Below are 23,734 nucleotides of genomic sequence, written 5' to 3' on the forward strand. Positions count from 1 at the left end.
TGCTTATATACAAATCCACGCTAGTATATTGTCAAAATAAGTACTTGAAAATTAAATATGTATTAAAAAAGTGCTCCAGATAATTAAGTTTTTGCATAACTTCTTAACTTATTGTATCAAAATCGTACATATCTTGCAAGTTATTGCATTTATGCGATTGCTTATAAAGTTCTTGTCCTAAATTGCACTTACCTGCCAAGTTGTTGTACTAGAACGCTCATTTCTCAAGTTCTTGCATCAAATTACACCTACCTACCAAGTTAATGCACCGTGGGTGCAATTTACTCATATATATATATATATATATATATATATATATATATATATATATATATATATATATATATATATATATATATATATATATATATATATATATATATATATATATATATATATATATATATATATAATATTATTATTATATGAGAGAAGATATAATAATGCTAGCCGTACAATCTGCATGATCAAAGGAGCCAACGCATTGAGGCATGTTCTCGTCAATTTGTCATCATTGGATTTCACCTAGACATTTAGCTGTTCATTGCAAATTCCATTACTTATTTGCTTGCTATCAACATGCACTTAGCACATTTACTGAGAAATACGCAAAACTTTTAGCGTGTTCTCATATTTCAATATAAACAATATTCTATGTGTTATATTTCTACATAAATAACTGTACAACATGATTTATGCTGATAAACTTCACCTTCAGAGGCTCACAGAAAAAAATAAAAAACCGGATGAAAAACTTCTACTTTAGAGTATTATCTAGAAATTCCCATAATCAACACTTGAAAAATCACCTAGTTAGCGTGAAGATCATGGGTCGTTCATGGCCACACTTTTTGGTTGTCACAATTTGTTAGATATGTGTTTGGTAATTCACTTCCATATTTGTGGATTGCCACACTTTTTTCAATAACATGTCCCATTCATCATAGACTTAATTTTATTATTCATCATAGACTTAACTTTATTGTCAACAACTTTGCCACACTTTGTGAGCTTGTGGCTAGCAATTTATCCACCACACTTTATGGGTACCACAACTTACCTAGCCTTAGTAATGGTAAAGTGCGGCCGTGTAAGTGCATGTAGCCTAGTGCTGACAGTGACTTGAGTAGCACCCTAAGATTGAGTTCAAATCTCTATAGGAGCAAATTTTAGATTGAGTTATTTGAGGGCTAAGTTCCATGATTGATAGGCTAAGTTTATAATTTAAAAAGACTACATATATCCGGTTGGATATAGAGGTCAGGTAAAAAATACCTTCTCTAAAAAAAATGTAAGGTGTGACCTGTAACTAAACACACCCCATATGCACTATTTGCTGCTTTCTCGCCAGATTTTGCATACGGGGTTTGTCAATTTGTTATTACTTTGGGAGTCTTAAAAAAAAAAAGTAAAGTGTGCCCTGTAACCAAACACACCCCATATACACTATTTGCCGCTTCCTCGCCAGATTTTGCATATGGAGTTTGTCAATTAGTGTTTACTTTGGGAGTAAATAGGGAGTGGGAGCCGGACAGGTGAGCCGGTGTACCGTTGTCTGAAGAAAAAGGAAATGTGAAGTGATGAAGCATACATAAAATTGTGAGGAGATACTATTATATCTATCTCGAAGAAAGCACAGTTCGTGGAAGGGAAGAATAAATGTAGCGGAACAGTGTCATGATGCGTTCCTCCCGGTCGTTTTTGCTCTGTTTCTGATTTCTGAAACCAAAGACTGCACTGTGCCACTGGCTTCACTGCAACCTGCACCACAGTTTTTGGACTGTGCAGACGCCAAGTTGTACATGCCCAGCTTCATTGCATTTCTCCAGTTTTTGGCATGTGGAGTGCAGACTGAGATGCCTAGCTTCGGAGCTTCCTCGGTTTGTTTGTGGAGCACGGCCTCGTGTGGTCGTGCACTCGTGCCGTCACTTTCCCAGACGGCCTAGTAGCTAGATCGGAGTAGAACTGGGGGCTACGTACGTGTCCCTCAATTTGGGCCGTGTTTAGTTCACCCCCAGCTACCCCTAACTTCTAACTTTCCATCACATCACATCCAAACCTTTCCTACACACATAAACTTTTAACTTTTTTTCTAAACTTTTAACTTTTTTCAGGAACTAAACACAGCCTTGCTGGGGCAAACCCGCAAAATCAATTCCGTCTTAACTGATCCAAAGACTTCAATTCATCAGTCATCACACAACATTAGCTCTCTGTTTTCTCAACTCCCTGCATACATGGCTGTGTTTAGATCCAAAATTTGGATCCAAACTTCAATCTTTTTCCATCACATCAACCTTTTTTTTGAACGAATCAATGAGCGCCAATTTCATTGAATAGAGAAGGAGAACTTTAGAAAGCGAAAGGAAAAAAAGAAAGAAGCTAAGACCTTTGGTCCGAGCTAACTTAAAAAAAAACCAGCTATTAAAACTTCTCGCTCCTGCTAAAGCCTAAGTTTTGGCCTCTTCCTTGATCTTGGCTAAAAGAGAGGTAGCTGAAAGCTCCTTCTGTTGCCATCACATCAACCTGTTATACACACACAACTTTTCAGTCACATCATCTCCAATTTCAACCAAAATCTAAACTTTACGCTGAACTAAACACAACCTATATTCCCACACGTGTATCAGATTATAGTCAACAGCACAAGAACATATAATCACTCTAACATGAGTGTACTAATACATATATAGTACTAGTTTAACTCTAGCTGGTAGATAGAGATCGAACGAAACATGAGATGGGATTTACACGAAACTGTGAGTTGGGTCGAAGCATCTCCGGTCTCCACCTGAACTATGCTCGTAAACTTGCTTTCAACTAGTATTGATATTGGGTGGCTGGGTGAAACGTTCCATTCGTTCTAGAGGAGCCTGTACTCTAGGCCCAAACAATTTGAAATGTGCAGCGGTTGGGTGGGCTCTGCGGTTACCGGGTCATTTCTTCAGAGAGACGCCCAAACAGCCACAGTTTGATACCGCTTCTTGTAGCATTTAAGTAACCAAGGCTGGTGCAGGCTGGGCTTTCCATATGGATGTGGTCAAACACTGAAATATGTCTCATTTTTCTATATGTTGTTTGGTGTGCCTTGAGAAGTTGAGATGGCAAAAAGGATAGAGATCCTGAACTCTGATCATATTAACATTTGCATGCCAAATAGACGTATAGGTCAGAAGTTACAAAAGAACTGCAGCCACTTGTCTGGTGTTCTCCTGTGACGGGCTGACGGCAACTCTTGAACTGCATTTGCAAGTAATGGCATTGTCATATGCCTTCAATAATAATATTGGCTCAGTGAGATTGGAGTGTACCTATCACTGCAACCAACTTTGCTATCCTAGTATTTTAGTGTACTAATCAGGATTAGTCTCATTTAATTGGGATATTACACGGTTACATTTTTTTAAGAAAAAACAAGCGTTTGCCCCTGCAGTGTTCACTTTTCAGTTTGTAGAAATGATACTGCTCCTTTTGCTTTAAGATACTAGTATCAAGTGCAACTACGATCAGCCAACCACCACAACGAAGGGATAGGAAACGGCTCGGTGATCTGATCAGGGTGTTGTTGTCTTCATATCTTGGTAGGACAGGCACATCCGAAGCTTCTTCACCTCAAGTTCGCAGCTCTCACCAACACAAATACTATAATATCTCTTCAGAAAATTTATGTACTTTTCATCACTCATCGCAGCTGCTAGTATAAATAATCAGCTCAGCTGGTGCCTGTTCCGGAAGCAGATCATCACCTCTCCACCCGTTTCTTTCTCGGCCCATCCAACACGCGCTCTTGCTTGAACGCGCAAAGAGAAACACGACGGGCGAGGCGAGCGAGATGAGGTTCTTCCTCAAGCTCGCTCCTCGGTGTTCCGTGCTGCTTCTCCTCTTGCTGGTGACGGCGTCGCGGGGGCTTAACATCGGCGACCTGCTTGGCAGCACGCCGGCGGTGAGAACCAGCGTGGAGCTAGCTGACCAAGTCTGATTTTTTGCAGTTACTTGTTATTGATCAGTTGATTGATTTTCGCCTTTGGCTTTGTTTGTTTTCGGCGCAGAAGGACCAGGGATGTAGCCGGACGTGCGAATCCCAGTTTTGCACAAGTACGTAGTACGCCACTCCTCTTACTAATAATCTGACAGGCTGATACTGCCTACAGAGCAGAGAAATCTTTGCAGTTCTGGGGCTTCTCTTCCCCCTGCTTCTGAAATGAAAAAAAAAAAAAACAAGCAGAGCATATGATGCTAGCCAAGGCATTAGATGCAGACTTCTTGTCTTTGAATCCTTCCGTGTCACCGTTAATTTGACTGAACATGATATGCATTCTTGAGTTGGTGTTCCGGCCGTCCGGCAAAGGGAGCTGACACGCATTTTGCCTTTTTTTGCTGGGTGTCCGTGATGCAACCGACGACCTCTGAAAGTTGCACCTCTGCTGAGGTACGGCAAGTACTGCGGGATCCTCTACAGCGGGTGCCCCGGCGAGAGGCCATGCGACGCGCTCGACGCCTGCTGCATGGTGCACGACCACTGCGTCGACACCCACAACGGTATCATCTCTCTGTCTCTCTCTTCACTCTCCGAACTCTGAACTTCCTTCCGATCGAGAAGAGATACTAGATATTTGCTTCGCCCGGACGCCTCCACCAGCAGCACTGCAGCAGGGGGGACAAAAGGTCTCCCTTGACTCTGAGGCCTCAACCTCATGCCAGATGCTGGCGAGACGACGCGCCACCTAACGAATCAAATCATGTCTCAAAAACCAGCGGTGTTAGTATACCAGCGATTGGGTTATTGCAAAGCGCACGGTTTGCAGTTTTGCACGAGTCGCCGCCGCTGCAAAGCTAGCCACATATTGCTCGACCCATGACCATGAGATGAGCCGCGCCGCCGACGTCGTGCACGCGCACTAAGCTTGACCTCGCGGCGCCGAAGGCCCCCCAAGTGTGCATGTGGTGAATTTGGTGTACACTTGTCATGGCCCATGGCACATCGATCGTCCATCGTCAGTTCGTCACATCATGTGCGTCTCCGGCTCACTCATTCACTCACTGGCTTTTCCTGTTGTTTTTGCAGACGACTACCTGAACACGATGTGCAACGAGAACCTGCTGAGCTGCATCGACCGGGTGAGCGGGGCGACGTTCCCGGGGAACAAGTGCAACGTCGGCCAGACGGCGTCCGTCATCAGGGGGGTCATCGAGACGGCCGTGTTCGCCGGCAAGATCCTCCACAAGCGCGACGACGGCCAATAGCTAGCCACCACGTTTCGCACATACACACGCTGTACAGTGAATCAGTGATAGTACAAAGAAGCCTAGAGGTAATAAAACCGCGCGGCGGCGTCCACCGGTGGCCGTGGCGTGGCGGTGCGGCAACCAGAACGCGGCATGCGCGCGCTTGCTGGCAGCTGGACCACCTGTGGTTCGTAGGCGTAGGCATTGGACCTCGGTTGTTGGTGCGGCAATGGCGTTGGCCACTGGCGACGGGGAGGAGTAACATTATGCTCTGTTAGTCAATAAGACGGAACATGTTACAAAAAAAAAAAAGAAATTATTAAATGGAACATGGTTGGTTATTGGTAGACAGTCTTGTTAGTTTCACCTTTTGTGGAGTGTCCTGAGTCCTCACTATTCGTGTATAATTTCGGGACAGGTCTGTGCACTATTGCTTATTGTTGGGTTTTGTCCACAATTGGCTAATCACTGATCAGCCGAAGTGAGCGAAGGTCGTAGAGGTGTAAGGAGAGCACTGTCTTTCGGGCGTTGATCAGTTTAGTTGTCGGCAAACACATGCTTTCTAAGCACCATCACCACACCAACCCTTCACATATTTTGTCCAGCTCGCAAAATTGGCTTTCGATTGTTCATCTTTACTATAAACGTGGAGTTGTCCTCCTTTCATCACGCACAACACGTTCATACGCTTTGCATGAGTAACCAGCAGATCCAATACTTTATCCTCAATGCGCACCTCCCCCCCCCCCCCCCCCCGGGCCCCCGGCATGATTACTAGTACGTTTAGAAGTGAGAATAACACCAAACCTTCATCTACAACATGTAAACCTTGTAACTAATTTGACTTATAATTCAAGATGGGAGAGATCTTCTAATTGACTTCAATGGACCCGGTAGATTCAGTATTTGCCAGAATATGTACCATTCAACGTTTAGTTGGAACCCATATAATTAATTGAACATGAGCGATACCCTGGTGCTCTCTATTGGTTGTATAATACTACCAGTAGTATTAAGGGTAAATCAGTAATTTACCAATACATTGATTATGAGTAACTTTGTCATTTATATTTTTTCCTAGTTAGATCGATATGTGGTCATCCATTGTGTTGGCATCGTTCATATTCCATCGAAAAAGCTAAAGAAAAGGTTTAGCCACTGCTAAATGATGATTATACCCATCCACACATTACGTTTCTACTACTAACTAGGGTGGTAGCATAGATAGATCTGAACCCTTCGATCAAATAAGATCAATGGTTCATATTACTTTAGAAAAAGTACGAATTACCCCCCTGAACAATCGCGACAGTACGAATTACCCCCCAACCTCAAAAACGGACATTTGATACCCTAAACTATTGAAACCGGACAAATTACCCCCCCTCCCCCCCAGCTCAACCCGGAGTGGTTTTGCTCCTACGTGGCACACACGTGGCGCCAGGTGGCAATCCATTTAAAAAAATATTTAAAAACTTTGGGCCCACTTGTCATCCTACCTCACCCCCCCTCTCTCTCTCTCTTCTCTCATCCGCTGGGGAGCACGGCGGGCGCGCCTGGGAGGGCGAGCGGCGACGGCGAATGCGAAGCACTTTGTCGGCGACCGCGTCCACGGTGGCGACTAGAGATGGCAACAGGTGTGTACCCATCGGGTTCTCTTCCCCCGTACCCACACCCATGGAGAGTGAACTTGCCCATTTCATTACCCACACCTGCTGTCGGGTGAGAAATTTCCCCATACCCATACCCACGCAAGTGATGGGTAAACGGGTACCCATACCCATTACAGTAGTTAAACATTGTGCAACAATCAGATCCAGGAAAACCATATGGCCACATTGCAAAATCAACATGTCAGATGATAATACATAAAAAGTGGCACGGTTAAGAGAGCACATCACACCTCAATTGACATAAATACAACCACAGTATTAGCAAACCATTCCAGATCACAGTATAAGCTATTGTTAGCTACTTGGCTTTGACAATTGAACCCAACCGCCATATCAAACTTGGATGAAACAAATCAATTAACATCACAAACAGGAGAAGCACAACAGAAATAGGTAGGCCAGTGGGCGAGATGATGATGGCGAGTGAGTGGAGATGCACGTGTTGCTGCCTGCATGCTACAGCAATGGTCTCGGTGAGCAGCAAGGAGACGCAGGTCGCAAGAGCTGCGGCGGCGGCGGCGGCGGTCACGGATACGCATGGATCCAGCAACAGCGGCGCTCACGGGAGGAGGCCGCAGCGGCACAAGAGGCCCAGAGCTCGCGAACAGCGTCTCGCGTGGCAGCGATGGCAGCGGGGCTCGTGAGGAGGAGGCAGCGTTCGTGAGGCTGGTGCACCTCACGGCCTCTGTGACGCGAGCCGCCGGCCCGCCCCCGCCGCCGCTATCCCCATTCCCACTGTGTGCGGCTTTAGAGGAGGGAGAGAAATGGAGCTTAGTGTTGCTTGGGTGGACAACTTATATAGCTAGGGGTTTTTTTTCCTTGTTGGGCCTTGGGCCAATTACACTCATGGGCTAGGCCATGCGGTTGTTTTTAACCTACGGGTTAATGGGTTCGGGTGACTATAGAACGCTATTGGACCCGGTCCACCCGATGGGTGAGAATTATGCCCGATAGCACACCCATGGGTAAGGTTTTGTGCCTGTTAAGAACTCCTAATGGAGTAAAAACCCATCGGGTCTCGAGTCGTGGGGCCCATTGCCATCTCTAGCGGCGACGCGCGAGATGGAGCTTTGCAGGAGGCGGACGGTTGCAGTGTGGTGGTGGTGGTGGTCCAGGCAAAGAAGGCGGCGGTGACGGTGGAGTGGGGGTGGCGGTGAGGGGAGGGAGAGACGGGGAGCGACGGCGAGGGGAAGGGGTGCCGCGAGCTTGTAGAGGCAATAGCAGCGGACGACGATGACGATACAACCTTCCCCACCTTCCCCGCTGAGCCGAGCTCGTCCTCGGCCAACGCCGGGGTGCCGTGCTCGCCGACACAGAGAGAGAGAGAGAGAGGGGGGAAGAGGAGAGAGAGGTGGGGGAAGACCTCTGCCGTTGGCCGCCGGCGCCACAGAGAGACAGAGAGAGAGGGGGGGAGACCGCTCGCCGTAGTCGCCGTCGTGGGCCGCGCCGCGCGCCATCACCGCCCCCGCAACGCCCGTCACCGGCCTGGCGTCCTGCCGCAGTTGCCGCCGCTCGCCATAGCCGCAGCAGATGGACAGACAACGGCGGCGCCACCCTGCTTAGCTCGCGGGATGGAGGATCAGCGTAGCCTACTCAGGCCGCCGCCGGCCTCGGTGTGGAAAAATCTAATATGTTGTATTATTGTGTTTTCTTATATTTTCTGATATATTACATCGACCCTCTCATGAGGTATATATAGGAGTACATAGGGGATAGAGACTTGGAGTACAATACAAGTAAGAGTAGATTTATCTCTAGGATTCTATCTCTAGGACTCTATCTTATCTCTAGGATTCTATCTCTAGAATATATCTTATCTCTATAATTTGTATTTGACTCTTATCTCTAATTAACATATTATACTTCTAACATTCCCCCTCAGTCGTAACGGGAGCGAAGCGAACGATTGCGACTGGATTTGAAATCTTCTATTTCTTCATCTCTCTGAGTCATCATCATCGATTGCATCTCTGATGGTCGGTCCTCCACCTGGTGGCTGCGTCCCCTTCTGTGTCGTCCCTTGACTATCCTCTATTCCCTCCCGCAGTCATAGCGGGAGTGTCATGGACGATAGCGATGACACGGACGCTTTGACTGGAGTTGTCGTAGATGATTCTTGTTGTAGACGTTCGTCGATGTAGCCAATCATATAGTAGTCGTGGTCATGGTAGTCATGGTAGTTGATGTAGCCGCAAATAGCCGAAGGCGAAAAAAAAAAAATTCACGCCATGGTGTGAAGACAAAAACTGCAATTGTTAGCATCTTGCATCTTGTAGATGTCAGAGGATGAGAGGATGCCATTGGGGACGTCTTGCATATGTCAGAGGACGTCGTTGGCGATGAGGCCACCACTTCGGTTGGTCCTTCTGCGCCGTGAAGCGGTCATCACAATAATGATGCCGAGTTGATACAGTCGTTGTCGTTGTAGATGACGTGATCGATGCCGTCGTCGGTGACGCGGTCGTTGCCGTCGTAGAGGACGCGGTCGATGTCGTCGATGAAGCGTCTTGCAGATTAATCTGTCAGAGGACGCGAGGTGTCCATCTATGTGGACGAGTCGGCGGCGGCGCGCTTGTTCCTATGTTGATGAAGACCATCGGCGATGTTGTGTCGGAGAAGACAAATGTATGGCTGATGTAGAGGAGGAAGCAGTTGTGGCTTGCGTCGCGGCCGTTCATAGGAGCTTGGCGAAGATGATCGATGCGGATTGCTTGGTGTCTTGACGCTTGATTCTCCTGTCACCTGTGCACCATGTGCTTCTCTCAATTGAGTAGATGGATGCAACAGTAGATGGCTTGATGACGTCTGGTGTTCCCGTCGCTCGGGCTTCACGGCGACTTGGACGGTGGTGCTGTACGCCACGGCCTCGCCTTCTGCTTGATGATGCTATTGAGCGACGGCTTGCGACGAAATCATCGTTGTGTTGGCTCCTGGAGATCGTAGGGTTCGATGTGGCAAAAAAATAAATTGATCTAATTCTAATATTGGTAAAATCTAATCTATGGATAATTTGTGGAGCTAATAGATGCGGCGCCCCAGGGAGATTATAAGATTGATCTCATCTCCCCAGGGCGACGCGGGGATCGAACGACGTTGGTCTCTAAGGCTCTGATACCATGTGGAAAAATCTAATATGTTGTATTATTGTGTTTTCTTATATTTTCTGATATATTACATCGACCCTCTCATGAGGTATATATAGGAGTACATAGGGGATAGAGACTTGGAGTACAATACAAGTAAGAGTAGATTTATCTCTAGGATTCTATCTCTAGGACTCTATCTTATCTCTAGGATTCTAGGAGTACATAGGGGATAGAGACTTGGAGTACAATACAAGTAAGAGTAGATTTATCTCTAGGATTCTATCTCTAGGACTCTATCTTATCTCTAGGATTCTATCTCTAGAATATATCTTATCTCTATAATTTGTATTTGACTCTTATCTCTAATTAACATATTATACTTCTAACACTCGGCCTCCACGCCCGCCCGCCTCCGGCCTCCGCCCCCGCAACGCCCGTAGCCATTCCTGCCGCCGGCCGCCCGTCGGCGTCTGCTCCTCGCCCGCCCATAGCCAGCCGCCGCCTCCGCGCCCGCCCATCGGCGTCGGCGTCGGCTCCTCGGTCCTCGCACGCCCGCCCCCGCAACGCCTGCAGCCATCCCCGCCGCCGGCCGCCCGTCGGCGTCCGCTCCTCGCCCGCCCGCAGCCCGCCCGCCGGCGCCGGCGTCGGCTCCTCGGTCCTCGGCCACCCGCCGCCCGTCAGCCGCAACCTGTGTTAACCGAGAGAGAGAAGGGAGAGAAGGACAGAAAAAACTGACAGGTGGGGCCCACCTATTTTTATTTGTTTTTGCTGACTGTATCGCCACGTGTGTGCCACGAGGCTGAAAACCGCTTCAAATCGTATTAGGGGGGTAATTTATCCGGTTTTATGTGTTTGGGGTGTCAAATGTCCGGTATTATAGTTTAGGGGGGGTAAATCGTACTACCGCAATAGTTCCCGAGGGGGAGGGTAATTCGTACTTTTTCATATTACTTTCTACTACCAGCAAAGAGCACCGTAGTGAGGCTCATTGAAAATACGTGGAAATGTGGTGTCAAAGTGTTAACCTTTCAAGCATCGCTCTGAACTATATATCAATTAAGAATAACGAATCTCACAACGGTACAAGTAAAATGATCCCTGAGCACAGTTTAACATTCCAGGCATATCCGGACGATCATGATCCGGTGGACATCCACAAAATAGCAAACTTTACTATTCCCTCTGTTTCATATTATATCTCTTTTGACTTTTGTTCTTATTCAAAGTTTTTTATATTTGGTCAAGTTTATAAAAAAATAGCAACATTCACAACATAAAATTAGTTTCATTATATTTAACATCAAATATATTTTGTTACTATATTTATTTTTATTGAAAACTAGCATGGTGGCCCGCGCAGATTGCGCGGCTAGCATCATTATATTTTCTCTCATATAATAACATATATATATTCTCCATGTATTATTCAAATATATTAAAATGACAACATAATTTTAAATTTTGTACTAACTTTATGAATTGAAACTAATAATGTGTAATATTGCATTTTATATACGTGTTAGTTATTAATTATTCTTAATATCAAATTTTAGTTATTTGTAAATTATATTCCTATATGGACTCTAGAATCATCTTTCAATATTTATTTTTTATAATTCCGAATTTTCGTTATCTGTAAATTGTATTCCTATATAGTCTCTAGGCTCTTCTTCCAATATTATTTATTTTTAATTTTTAGTTTTTATTATTTCTAATTGTATTTCCATGTGAACTCTAAACTCATCTTTCAATATTATTTAATTTTGAATTTTGAATTTTAGTTACTTATAAATTGTATTCCTATATTGACTTTAGACTCTTCTTCCCATATTTTTTTTAATTTCAAATTTTAGTTATTTATAAATTGTATTTTTATATGGACTCTAAACTCTAATTTTAATTTTATTATGTTTATTCTGAATTTTAGTTAGTTTTAAATTCCTATATTGACTCTATACTCTATTTCTAATATTCCTTATTTTAAATTCCTAATTTCTATTATTTCTTAATTGTATTTCGATATGGACTCTATACCCTACTTCTAATATTCCTTATTTCTATTATTTCTTAATTGTATTTCGATATGGACTCTATACCCTACTTCTGTACTCTATACCCTACTTCTAATATTCCTTATTTTTAATTCCGAATTTCTATTATTTCTTCGTTGTATTTCTATATGGACTCTATACTATTCTTCTAATATTCCTTATTTTTAATTCCGAATTTTAGTTATTTATAAATTGTATTTCTATATGAACTCAGTCTCCTCTTCCAAAATTTCTTATTTTTTAATTCCGAATTTCAACTATTTCTAAATTATATTTCTATATGGACTCTGTTTTTCTTTTTCTCCGATTAATATGAGATTTTCTAGGCCGTGAGAGCGAACGTGGAGGCTCTTTTTCTATTCCTTTAATAAGATAATAGATATTAGTACTTTTTTAAGTTTGACAAAAAAAGTCAAACCACTTATCTGTTATAAAACAAATGAAGGTGATTCTGTAGCCACATTGTTTATGGGGGTGTTATCCATGGGCGTAAAGTTTTGGCACGTCACATCGGATATAGGGACACATATTTCAAGTATTAAACGTAGACTAATAATAAAACAAATTACCAATTCCGCCTATAAACCGCGAGATAAATTTATTAAGCCTAATTAATCCGTCATTAGCAAATATTTATTGTAGCACCACATTGTCAAATCATGGCGCAATTAGGCTTAAAAGATTCGTCTCGTAATTTACACACAATCTGTATAATTAATTATTTTTTTCGTTTATATTTAATACTACATGTATGTGTCAAATATTCGATATGACATGGTGAAAAATTTTATCAGAGGATCTAAATAGCCTCTATATACTTTTTTTTTCATCCGTCAAGCCACTTCTGTCTTCTTACACGGAATAGTTTTGTTGGCCGTCCGTATAGAAGTCAGCGAGCGTACATACGCTCGGCCGCTTGGGCCTCAGTCTGGAGCTAGGCCGTTTGGGCCTCGATCTGGCGCTGCTGCTTGCAAGTCGCAAGCCATGCCGTAGGGGCTGTTTGTCCCCAGGTGGGGCCTCAGGGTGTACAGCAAGAAATAGTAATGGCATATTTTAAAGGAATAAGTTTATCTGAGGTCCCTTAACTTTACACCGAATCCGATTTACGTCCCTCGATTGGAAAACCAGACACAACGGGTCCCTCACCTATCAAAACCGGTGTAGATTAGGTCCCTCAACGGTTTTGAGGACGGTTTTGGCTGACGTGGCGCCTACGTGGCTAATTTGACTCGGTCTTCATCTGACGTGGCATTGACGTGGCGCTTACGTGGCAATTCGACCCGGAAAAATAATAAAACCCGTAGGACCCACATGACAGTCTCACATAGAAAATAATAAAAAAATCATGGGCCCCACATGTCACTCAAACTCACCCTTCCTCTTCTTCCTCCTCTCTCCCCATCTCCCTCTCTTCATCTCTCTCCCCTCTCCTCTCCTCTTCCGGTGAGAGTGGCGAGTTGGAGGGGGGCGGCGAGACCGGCGCCCACCGGTGAGAGCAGCAAGTTGGAGGAGAAAGCCGGGGTGATAAAAGGGGATCGGCGACGGCGGTGGACGGAACAGATGACCCGGGCGGCAGCAGGTCCCCCCGGAGCAACGCCGGCAATCGAGATCCGGCAGTGGCGGCCGGGAGAAGGGCAGTGGCCGGCGGGGAGAAGGGGCGGCGTGAGCGATGGCCGCCGGAGGAGGAGGAGATGCAGCCATGCGGGGAGGTGTGGCGGTGGCAGCCGGAGGAGGAGGACGTCCGCCGTGCGCTGCTCCACCCGGTAGTAGCGGCGGTGCGGGGGCCCTGGGAGTCGCCGAGGATGCCGAGGTCGACGTTGACGTCGTCCGCGTCCATGGCCATGGCGTCCCCGTCCGCATCCGGCGTGCGCCACAGAAGCGGCGGCATGGGGAGCGGCGCCTCAGCTGCTGCAGCGGCGGCGTCAATGGGGGAAGGGGAAGCGGAAGCTCCTCGCTCCGGTGGGCTGCCGCTGACGAGCTCGGTGGTGGTGAAACGCGGCGGATCGTGCGCCATCCTGGCGGCTGGGGGCCCTTCTCCGACCTCTGCTCCAGACCGCCGCCTTCGTCCTCTTCACCCGTCGCCGGCTATCGTCCTCCTTGCTCCGGTGGGCGATCGCTGACAAGCTCGGTGGTGGAGGCAGGTTGCGGTGGAGGGCGGTCGCCGCTCCCTCTCCCGCTGGCCACCGTCGGCTGTGCACCTCTCCCTCCGTCCGTCGCCATCAAGCCCCCACCCACGGCGCTCGGCCATCGCCGGCCTCCCTGCGTCCTCCCTCCCTGCCCGCCTCGCCGGTCTTTGCGCGTTGCTCCCTCCTCTCCTATCGCCGGCCGCACGCCGCCGCATGCCGTTGTCTTCCGTGGCGCCTAGAGAGAGTAGAGATAGGGAGATGAAGAGAGTGAGATGGGGAGAGAGGAGGAAGAAAAGGGGGTGAGTTGGACTGACATGTGGGACCCACAAATTTTTTTTATTATTTTCTATGTGAGACTGACATGTGGGTCCCACGGGTCGAATTGCCACGTAAGCGCCATGTCAATGCCACGTCGGACAAAGACCGAGTCAAATTAGCCACATAGGCGCCACGTCAGCCAAAACCGCTCTTAAAACTGCCGAGGGATCTAATCTGCACCGGTTTTAATAGTTGAGGGACCCGTTGTGTCTGGTTTTCCGATCGAGGGACGAAAATCGGATTCAGTGTAAAGTTAAGGGACCTCAGATGAACTTATTCCTATTTTAAAACCGATAAATTTTTAGTGGCATGTATCTAATTAACCCTTGAAAATATATCCTGGAGTAAGTCGCCATATTTGCAAAAATAGAAGTTCCTATAAAAATACAAAATGAATAATCCTAGCTGATAGGCAGAAGGACTGGAACCATATTAAAACAAAATTAAGTCTTTATCATTTTTAGGTTGAAAGAAATGTTTTTACGGTTGGTTGCATTTTTCTATTCTTATTATCTATTTGTGGGTCTATAAAAATACTTTTTTGTTATGGCAAAAATTGTTGCATGTAATCACCGGTATCATATAGTGTCAAATACATTGCTATATTTGCTTTTTAGTTCAAACATAAGTTTGAAAGCAACATATCAACGGCACCGGTTATCAGTTTTTTTTTTGGCTGATCCGTATTTATAAGAGAAATTTCGTTGTGTGACCTTTGTTCGAAGGGATTCAAAAGGTGGTTATGATTTCAATAGTGTTATGGGCTTGTTTGTTTTGGAACCAATTTTTGCCATGCCAAAATCTTGGTAGTGCCAAAACATTAACAAGTTTTGGCACTACTAAATTAGGTTGTATTGAATTTGAACTAATGTAGGTAAAATTTAGTAGCAAACCAAACAATCACTTTTCACTATTGAAGTTACCAAACTTTTGGTAGGACAATAAGTTGGTATAAAACCAAACCAGCCCTATGTGTTTAAGGGCATGTGACTAATTGATGTTTGTAACACGGGTGTTGATGCGAAAAACACATACTGGCCTGGAAGATCTGCTTAACTTCAGTGCAGGTCCAACAATCTTGCCTTTAGGTTCGTGAGCGTGCCAGTTGATTTGATCCTACAATCAACAAGAAATAAAGACAGGAAAAAAGCGGTTAAATCTATAAACGATAGCCGATCGGCCAGTCGCCGATGACGTATCATTTATCTTTCAGCCGATGTCATATTTGATTCGATCGACAGTCATAAATAAGTAAGAAAGAATTAAATATATTCGATCGGCTATAGATATCAATGGTATATAATACTTTCATCGATATATACTTAAATCAAGTGATTGGGATAGATCGGTCGCCATACCGAGACAATAGATCGAAATATATATTAATGAGAAGATTATAGACATTTATAGCACAGCCGATCAGACAGATCCAACATGTATCGGCTAATACTCCGATACTACTCTATATTAAGATATTAAAGCAAGCAAAATATATCAAACAGGATGCTCAATATACCTAAATGCGACAAGATCTTAACATAAAGGGCAGATTTAACATGTCAATCAAGCATATAAGATATAAAAGAGTTAAATCAAGTAAGATCGGCTGAAACTCCAATACTACCCTAATCAGCAACCAAAAAGCAGGCTAGAGATTGAGATTCTAATCACGACTTATAAGGTCAAACTCAACTGATGCAGCTATAAGTATGAAAAGAAGGATAATATCTAGACAATCAAGCCGTTGGATGTTTCATAGGATGGTGGATATCCTGTATAATCTAAGTCAACATTGGTATTTAACCTAATCGGCTGCCGTCCAATGATAGATGTTAGCTGATTGAAGGTTAAATAACGATATTGTCAACGATTATATAGGATATATGATAACTCGACGAATTACATAAACAAGATTAGAGTATCATAAAGATGGAAGCACTAATCCCGAGAACGCAAGCCGCCATAACAAGCTTTACCTCTAGTTGAAGATCGAAACTTATGCAGCTCAACCCGAAAGCAAGAACTCGTCGAAAATAAACGAAAGTAAAAAGGGTGGCGATGCACCGAGATTGTATTGAACGTGTGTTGTTTGATTACATAGCTTCGGGCTCTATTTATACCTAAGATACAAAATATGTCTTTGCCGGACACGACACTTATCTCTAAGAAGCTCTAAGATACCACAAGTCTTTGCGGCAGACTTTTGCCCAAACATATCTCTAGGGAAATTACATAAAATATCATAATTAATAGATACAATTGCCTAAACTTTATCTCTATCATGGCAATCCCTATAAAGCACTTTGAACGATTCTAGAAACAACCTTGAAACCGTCTTCATCGTAATCGGTTGCATTACCTCTATCGGGTGTATCGGCTATCCTCTGTCCGATCCATTCCAGCCGATGTACACCCCAGCCAATATCTTCGCAGCCAATGCATACTCTGTTATTCGAATCGATCTCTTCATCGAATCCGCCTCGATCTTAATATTGAACCTGGTTCACATCTTACCAAATTTGGTCGTTAACAATAGACAAATAATAAAAAGGATTAATATGTTGTTTATTATGTGCATAATTGACTTATTATACTACTTCCTCCGTTTCACAATGTAAGTCATTTTAGCATTTTTCATATTTATATTGATGTTAATGAATCTAAACATATAAATATGGGAAATGCTAGTGAAACGGAGGGAGTAGAAATGTAGCATTTTCCCCTCTTCTGTCGCTCTAACAAAATTAGATCACGAAGATCATGTTGATACGAAATAGAGCGTAAGTTCTGGTATAAGCGCAGGGTCCCGTGCACACACAAAGATTGCATAAACCTGCATGATTCCTACTTTGTTTTTGTGAGGCATCATCTTATTCAACTGTGTATTAATTTTTTTTTTGCACCCGATGCAACACACAGTCATTTTGCTAGTATATGAAATGAAGGGAGTTTGTTTAGATCTTTTTGTCGAGGATTTGGGCCTCTTTCTTCCCACACTACTTTGGGCCATCCAAAAAGTTCAGGAGAGTACATTGCCGTCCCCAATCTGGGCTGAACTGTACATGTGAGCGGTCGCCGGCCGCCCGGCCCGGCATGTCTCTGGTATCTTCCGAGCACAAGAAATCTGGACCGTCCGTTCCGTCACCGACTCCCGTCTCTCCCCTCTCCGTGGCTCTCTCTCTCCACGCGACGCGCTCTCTCGTTTCGTCTCGTCGTCCTCCCGGAGCGACCGCCTTTCGCCCTCCCTCCATGGCGTCGACGGATGCCGACGAGGACCAGCTCCTCAAGAGCTTCCTCGCCGAGGTCAGCGAGGCCGAACGCGACAACGAAGTGCTCAGGTAAATCCCCCCCCCTCTCTCTCTCCCTCCCTTTCCCCCCTCGTCGGCCAGAGCGGTTTCGATCCGTGTCCGCATCGGCGTAGCTTCAGATCCCCAGCCGTGCTACACTGTTCGCTCCGGAATTGTTCGGCGTGTGATGCAGCAGATGTAGAAGCAGCCTCGGTGCTGAATTTCCGTGGGGGTTAGGGGATCCAGCTGGTTCCACTTGAACCCTAGGTTAGAGTCGTACGATTGGCTCTCATCCATAATCAGTTGTCTGCATCCTGCTCTCGAATTCAGTGGCTCATGGATGTCGATTTTAGCTGGGATTTCATGTTTCCCTTTATGGAAACCAGTATGTTGCAAAAGAAAGAAAAATAAACCTGCACTGTGACGACACTACACGCTTTCTGTGTTCTTGAATACCTTTTCTTCTCGTGGAAATTATCAGTGCAAAAACTAAATGAATTTGACATAAGATTTACTTTATTTAAAAAAAAATACATCTGCCTGCACTTCCTAACATATTCAAAACTTATCAGGATTCTTGGTTGCTTCAAGTTAAACCCTTTCGAGCATCTTAAGTTGTCATTTGATTCATCAGCAGATGAGGTGAAGAAGCAATATAGGAAGGTATTGAGCCATTTATCTGAAAGGATTCTTTTCTTCCAATCCTTTTTTTAGATCTAATTGTTGTTTGTTCGTACCATCTGTAGTTGTCCTTGTTGGTTCATCCTGATAAATGCAAGCATCCGAAAGCACAAGAAGCTTTCGCAGGTATGCAATTTATCCATTAACACCAGTTGCGTAGCTGTGTAGCATGTCCAATGATAATAGTACGTGTTATCATACATGTATCGAAGAAGCATTGCACTGTATTGCTATAGGCCAGAGTTTGGGTTCATTTTGAAACAGCAGTCATGGGATAATTTAACCGACAATAAACAAAGTTAGCTGGTAATTCTACATATCAAGATTGGGAGTGTCATCATTGCATGTCAAATCTAATCACTCTTTGATGGAATTTTTTTTTTGCCGGAAATGAATACATTCTTTTTGTTGGCTTTGCCAGTAACTGAGAATCACCTTGGAGTTAGTTTTTAATATTCTTATAAGAGATATTTTTTAAAAAGAAACAATAAAATGCAATGCCTACACTATCTCTTACTGAGGAGTTTGACTTCTGTAGCTAGTTCTACCACTAAACTCAGCCACTTTTTTGCTCTTAAACAACTCATATGATTTCCAGTGTCACATCTTTTTTGCTTCTCACTTGCTCAATGGATGTATATCTAATTGATGGTACCTCGTCATAAACAGCTCTGGCAAAAGCACAGCAGCTCCTACTTGATCCACAGGAGAGAGGATATATTCTTGATCAAGTTACTGCTGCAAAAGGTGCAATGTGATTTTATTTATATTGCTCTTGTATTACACTATTAATTCATACTATTTGAGCTTCGTAATTCGTTCAATGAAATATAAAGGGCACGGTGCAGCAAATTTGATGATCTTACGTGTTAAAAATTTCAGAAGAGCTGAGGGCAAAGAGGAAAAAGGAGCTGAAGAAAGACAGCGCGTCAAAGATAAAGTCCCAAGTAGATGAGGTAAGACAATCTCATGCAAGGTGGTGTAAACTTTAATCGTAATTTTTTTGGTAGTGCTGAGTACCATATGAATATCAATGTGTAATAATAATATGCTAAACCTGAATTGGTGTAATTTGGAACAATTTTTGGTTTTGGCCAACTCTGAAGTGTAAACTATCTGAAGTTTGAAACCCCAGTCTCTGCAGGGATTTCCTTAACCAGCAGTCAGCAATGGTCAACCTGGTTGGTGGCTGCTGACTGCTTGTTAGTGTTCCCGCGGAAGGTTATTTTTATGAGCTTGGATGTTCATGACTTCGTTCTTACTTAATATGGATAAAAATTTCTGAAAGAAAGAAGCTTCTATGCGCACTCTGACAAAAAGATCATTTGCTGAAATTTTGACGACTTTGTAGTTCCATGCTTCATGTTTGTTGACCACATTCAGTAATAGATTCTTTTAGGAGTCATTACATGCTTATGATTGAACTTTATAGATATATAAAGAACAAAAACCTTTCAGAAAGACAAAATACTTTATATGTATCATGAAAGAGCCATCTGCTGGAATTTCAACAGCTATGTACGTTTGGATATCAGATGTTTTCCTTTGTGCACAACATATGTGTCAATGTGTGATTCTATGTTGCCAAAATGACTTTTGCAAGTCACTTGTAACATCATATTGAACCTCATTCATGTTGAAAAATTGAGAACGTCCACTGATTGGTTTGCCTATGAGTAGGGAAAATATGAAGAGCAGTATGAACGATCAGAAGAATTTCAGAAGCAGCTAATAATTAAAGTTCGTGAAATTTTGACAGACAAAGAGTGGCGTCGCAGGAAAATGCAGATGAGGGTAAATAAAGTGCTTTAAAATTTTTAAATATCATTGATTGTGACAGTCGATATGAGCTATGCCCATGTGCTCCTACAGATATCAGAGGAAGAAGGAAGACTGAAGAAGGATGAAGAGGAAACAAAAGAAATGTGGAAGAAGAAGCGGGAGCATGAAGAGAAGTGGGAAGAGACCAGAGACCAACGAGTAAGCTCGCAGTTCTTTGTTTAATTTGATAATCATGTTTTCACCCTTATGATATTTTTGTCATGTGTTCCACATTCATAATTTAGTGCTTCAGTTACTTTCTAATATAAAACTTGAGTTCCAAAATGGAGGTTTCTATTCTGTTCCGGAATACAGAAAATGAGTGTGTGAAAAAAAAGTCAAGTTCTATAAAAAGATTCAAAATCCAATCGAGTTTCACAAAAAGGGGACCTTAGCTTATTTGATTGCCTTGCTATCCATGCTGGCTGGTTGTCTACTAATCTCTGCCCAAGGTCATGCTCGGCCTCACAGACAGATGTCAATGTGTGTGTTGGTGCCCAGTGGCAAAGCCAAAAATCCCTAGGCCTGCCTCTGCCCCTGTTGGTGCCCTTCCATCTATGTGCTTGCCTACAAGGCCCACTCACATCAGATGATTGTCTCCCGCTTGCCACACGCAGCAGCTGGCTGTTGCACATGTTAGGCCTGCCGTAGCACCAGTTCATCCTGCTCATCTCCCAATGCCGTTCCCCCACTGTTGTATATTAGTGCTCTGCCCCTTGCTGCTGGTGTAAATCCCTGCTGCTGCCGCATAGTGTGGCTCAACCATGAGATCCACTTGTAACTTTAGGATGTGTTCAAGGAGTTGATCTTGTGAACTCCTATTCCATCTGATACGGTTCACACAGGATACCGTGGATGTTTTTTTCTCAGCTTAAACGTATGAAAGCATGAGGCTGCATCCATGAGTTGCATTAGTGGTTTTTATGCATCCATTATGCTAGGTTTGTAGATCTGCCCTAAATTCCCTATCACCCAAATCCAGTACAATGTGGTCTAATCGTGTCTATTTTACAATGTAAGAATGAGACCTTAGATGAGTTTGTTTTTCTCCAGATTTGATTACCTGCCATGGGTACTGCCTAATATCAATTTATTTATGGCCTGTAGGTCTCTAGCTGGAGGGATTTTATGAAGACAGGAAAGAAGGTTAGAGAGTGCACTTGAGCTAGTGTATCTTGTTATGCATTAATTTGTAACTTACTGACCCCTTTTATAGGCAAGGAAAGGTGAGATCAAACCCCCAAAGCTGAAGACCGAGGATCCGAACAAATCTTATGTTCAGAGGCCGGTGAAGCGTGCTTAAGAGGAATGATGTTAGTCTTTGCAGCCAAAGCATATATACAGTAACCATTCTTCTTGTTACCCGATCTAAGCTTTATCCTATCAAAGCTCCTGGCAGGCTGTAAGGTTCGGTTATGCCTTCCGTGTTCCCACTGTAGTCAGGGAACATAACACATCTTTGTTAGCAGAATGGCTTCATGTTCTCTACATAGAGTTGTATTGGATTAATGTACCTCTTGGATATAACACATTCCTGGAAAATGTTGAAAAAAATATGTGAAAAAGAAACTCATCGAATTGAATGCTGAAATGCCCTCCAACGGATCATTGTTCCATTATTATCATCTTATTATAGAGTTATGATCCACTAAATCCTAAAGCTTAACATGTAAATATGTCACATTATCATCCACTAATAATTATTACATCTAAACATTATGTAAGCATGCTATATTATCTATAATTTTATAATTTTAAAATTTTAGAGATTTAAAATACAAGTATGTTAAATCATCCCACATAATTCACATAATATTTTAATATATCTATTCATCATTTTCTATAATATCCCATATACCTATATAGTTCATGCTGACTTAGTTAATGTTATTTCTCTTCTCTCATTAAGTCATATTACATCAATTGCTTTTAGTCCTTAGATGATTAATCTATGGTTTAAATTATCTCTCTTATTTTTCTCTCGCTAAGCCATATTATCTCATTTTTTTAGCCTTTAGATGTATGGTCTAAATTATCGTCTTTCTTTTGTTCTCTCGTAAAGCAACATCATTTTACTTTTACATTTAAATCATCATTCTATATAATATTTAAATTTAATAAATCACATCAACTTATGTAAGCTTAAACTTGTGTAAGCATATGTTGTCTATATTATCTTACATATTATTTTTACTTATTGTTATCACAATAAACTCTTACAATAACGTATTGGGATTCATCTAGTCTAATGTAAATTAATGCCAATATGTTTCACGATTTGTGTAGCTCAAATACTTGTTGATTGTATGCTTTTTTAACACACGTTGTATGCTGCCGTAACGACGATGCAACTACGGGCTGTCGAGCTCCCACAATTCTGCCACATTTACTGGGTAGAGATTGCTATAGTACTGTCATTTTCTTATTTAGATTTAGAAGCCACAATTTTCTAGCCCAGAAACTTGCCAAGTTTTTTGTATCTTCCCTCCAATTTGTTCGCACCTCAAACATTCAGCTAACACTTGTATGTTGGATCGCTTTGGTCTCTTCGATTTTCTCGGAGAAATTGTGCTGGATTTGTCTTTGCGCTCCCCGGTGCAAATGTGATGGTGCAAGGCTGGGAGCATGGTTATACGGCAAGATGTGCAGGTTGCGCATGCATGTTTTGATTTATTCAATCCTGTGGATAGGTAGCTCATAGTATTGGCATGACGAGATGCAATTCAAAGTTGTCCTCTATGATGGAACAAGTCAAGATATTTTGTTCCGATAAAAAAGAGGCAGGATGTTTTGCCTTTTTTAGTAATCACACGATTATACGACACAGCAAGTCAGCAACTGGACAAATTGACCTCCATTTCTGACGGCAAGTCAGGAGTATATGAGTATACGACACAGCAACTGGACAGCAACGGCGAGACTTCGGATGAAGATGCAATCATGCAAATGCCATCGACGATCCTAGTCAGGCGTGGCAGCTGCACCCTGGGAAATGCGAAAGTTCTCGAGCACACGCATTGTACTTCCACCGTCAATCTCTGTGGGAAAGGGCTCGTCAAAAAACAAGGGCTCCAACTGTTCTCTCCTACACGCCGTGTCACTTGATTCCCGTTGCGCTGTATCCAATACCCAACAACGTGTCACACCTCAGGTTCGTTCGTCACACTCCTGAACCTGAAAGACGAGCATTCAGTTTCAGAGACCAATACCTAAACAGCCGAACCTGTCCGTCCCTTTGCGGTGGTCATAGTGTCCCACTGCCACACATCCAGCAACGGCATCGTTTCATCCTGGAAGAAGCCAGGTTTGACAAGCATCACGAGTGACCATCCCGGCATCCCCTTCACTAAAATAATAGTACTAAGAGCACCCGCAATAGTAAAGTAAGGTGCTATTTATAAAACATGTACATCTCAGCAATAGACTAAATTAATAGTAAACCACTTCAATGGTATGTCTACATGG

General features: G+C 43.4%; 3 protein-coding genes across 4 annotated transcripts; 2 read left to right on the forward strand and 1 right to left on the reverse strand.

Moving 5' to 3' along the window:
• Window positions 1-3,730: 3,730 nt before the first annotated feature.
• Window positions 3,731-5,592, forward strand: LOC4332319 (probable phospholipase A2 homolog 2). 2 transcript variants are annotated; one of them, NM_001417460.1, is made up of 4 exons: window positions 3,731-3,943; window positions 4,050-4,095; window positions 4,414-4,539; window positions 5,066-5,592. In NM_001417460.1, exons 1-4 carry the CDS (start codon window positions 3,833-3,835, stop codon window positions 5,242-5,244), a joined length of 462 nt encoding a protein of 153 aa, NP_001404389.1. In that variant the 5' UTR covers window positions 3,731-3,832; the 3' UTR covers window positions 5,245-5,592. The 2 variants fall into 2 exon arrangements, with proteins under 2 accessions (NP_001404389.1, XP_025880285.1); XM_026024500.2 differs by lacking the exons at window positions 3,731-3,943; window positions 4,050-4,095 and having other exon boundaries at window positions 4,240-4,539; window positions 5,066-5,573.
• Window positions 5,593-13,405: 7,813 nt separating this feature from the next.
• On the reverse strand, window positions 13,406-14,050 carry LOC136355543 (uncharacterized). Its single transcript, XM_066308240.1, has one exon. The coding sequence runs from the start codon at window positions 14,048-14,050 to the stop codon at window positions 13,406-13,408; it is 645 nt and encodes a 214-aa protein (XP_066164337.1).
• Window positions 14,051-17,648: 3,598 nt separating this feature from the next.
• On the forward strand, window positions 17,649-21,860 carry LOC4332320 (uncharacterized). Its single transcript, XM_015772425.3, has 9 exons — window positions 17,649-17,818; window positions 18,340-18,430; window positions 18,514-18,574; window positions 19,118-19,195; window positions 19,331-19,404; window positions 20,129-20,242; window positions 20,321-20,428; window positions 21,377-21,415; window positions 21,486-21,860. Exons 1-9 carry the CDS (start codon window positions 17,730-17,732, stop codon window positions 21,570-21,572), a joined length of 741 nt encoding a protein of 246 aa, XP_015627911.2. The 5' UTR covers window positions 17,649-17,729; the 3' UTR covers window positions 21,573-21,860.
• Window positions 21,861-23,734: the final 1,874 nt, after the last annotated feature.

This window comes from Oryza sativa, chromosome 3 (assembly GCF_034140825.1).
Source record: "Oryza sativa Japonica Group chromosome 3, ASM3414082v1".
In the NCBI taxonomy this organism is placed as follows: Eukaryota; Viridiplantae; Streptophyta; class Magnoliopsida; order Poales; family Poaceae; genus Oryza; species Oryza sativa.

Excerpts from the sequence above, each read along its gene's own strand:
- LOC4332319 (XM_026024500.2), top strand. The coding sequence starts at position 4,391 with ATGCAACCGACGACCTCTGAAAGTTGCACCTCTGCTGAGGTACGGCAA. Across the intron at positions 4,540-5,065 it reads CTGCGTCGACACCCACAACG|ACGACTACCTGAACACGATG; the intron begins GTATCATCTCTC and ends TTGTTTTTGCAG.
- LOC136355543 (XM_066308240.1), bottom strand. The coding sequence starts at position 14,050 with ATGGCGCACGATCCGCCGCGTTTCACCACCACCGAGCTCGTCAGCGGC.
- LOC4332320 (XM_015772425.3), top strand. The coding sequence starts at position 17,730 with ATGGCGTCGACGGATGCCGACGAGGACCAGCTCCTCAAGAGCTTCCTC. Across the intron at positions 18,431-18,513 it reads TGAAGAAGCAATATAGGAAG|TTGTCCTTGTTGGTTCATCC; the intron begins GTATTGAGCCAT and ends TACCATCTGTAG. Across the intron at positions 18,575-19,117 it reads AGCACAAGAAGCTTTCGCAG|CTCTGGCAAAAGCACAGCAG; the intron begins GTATGCAATTTA and ends CGTCATAAACAG.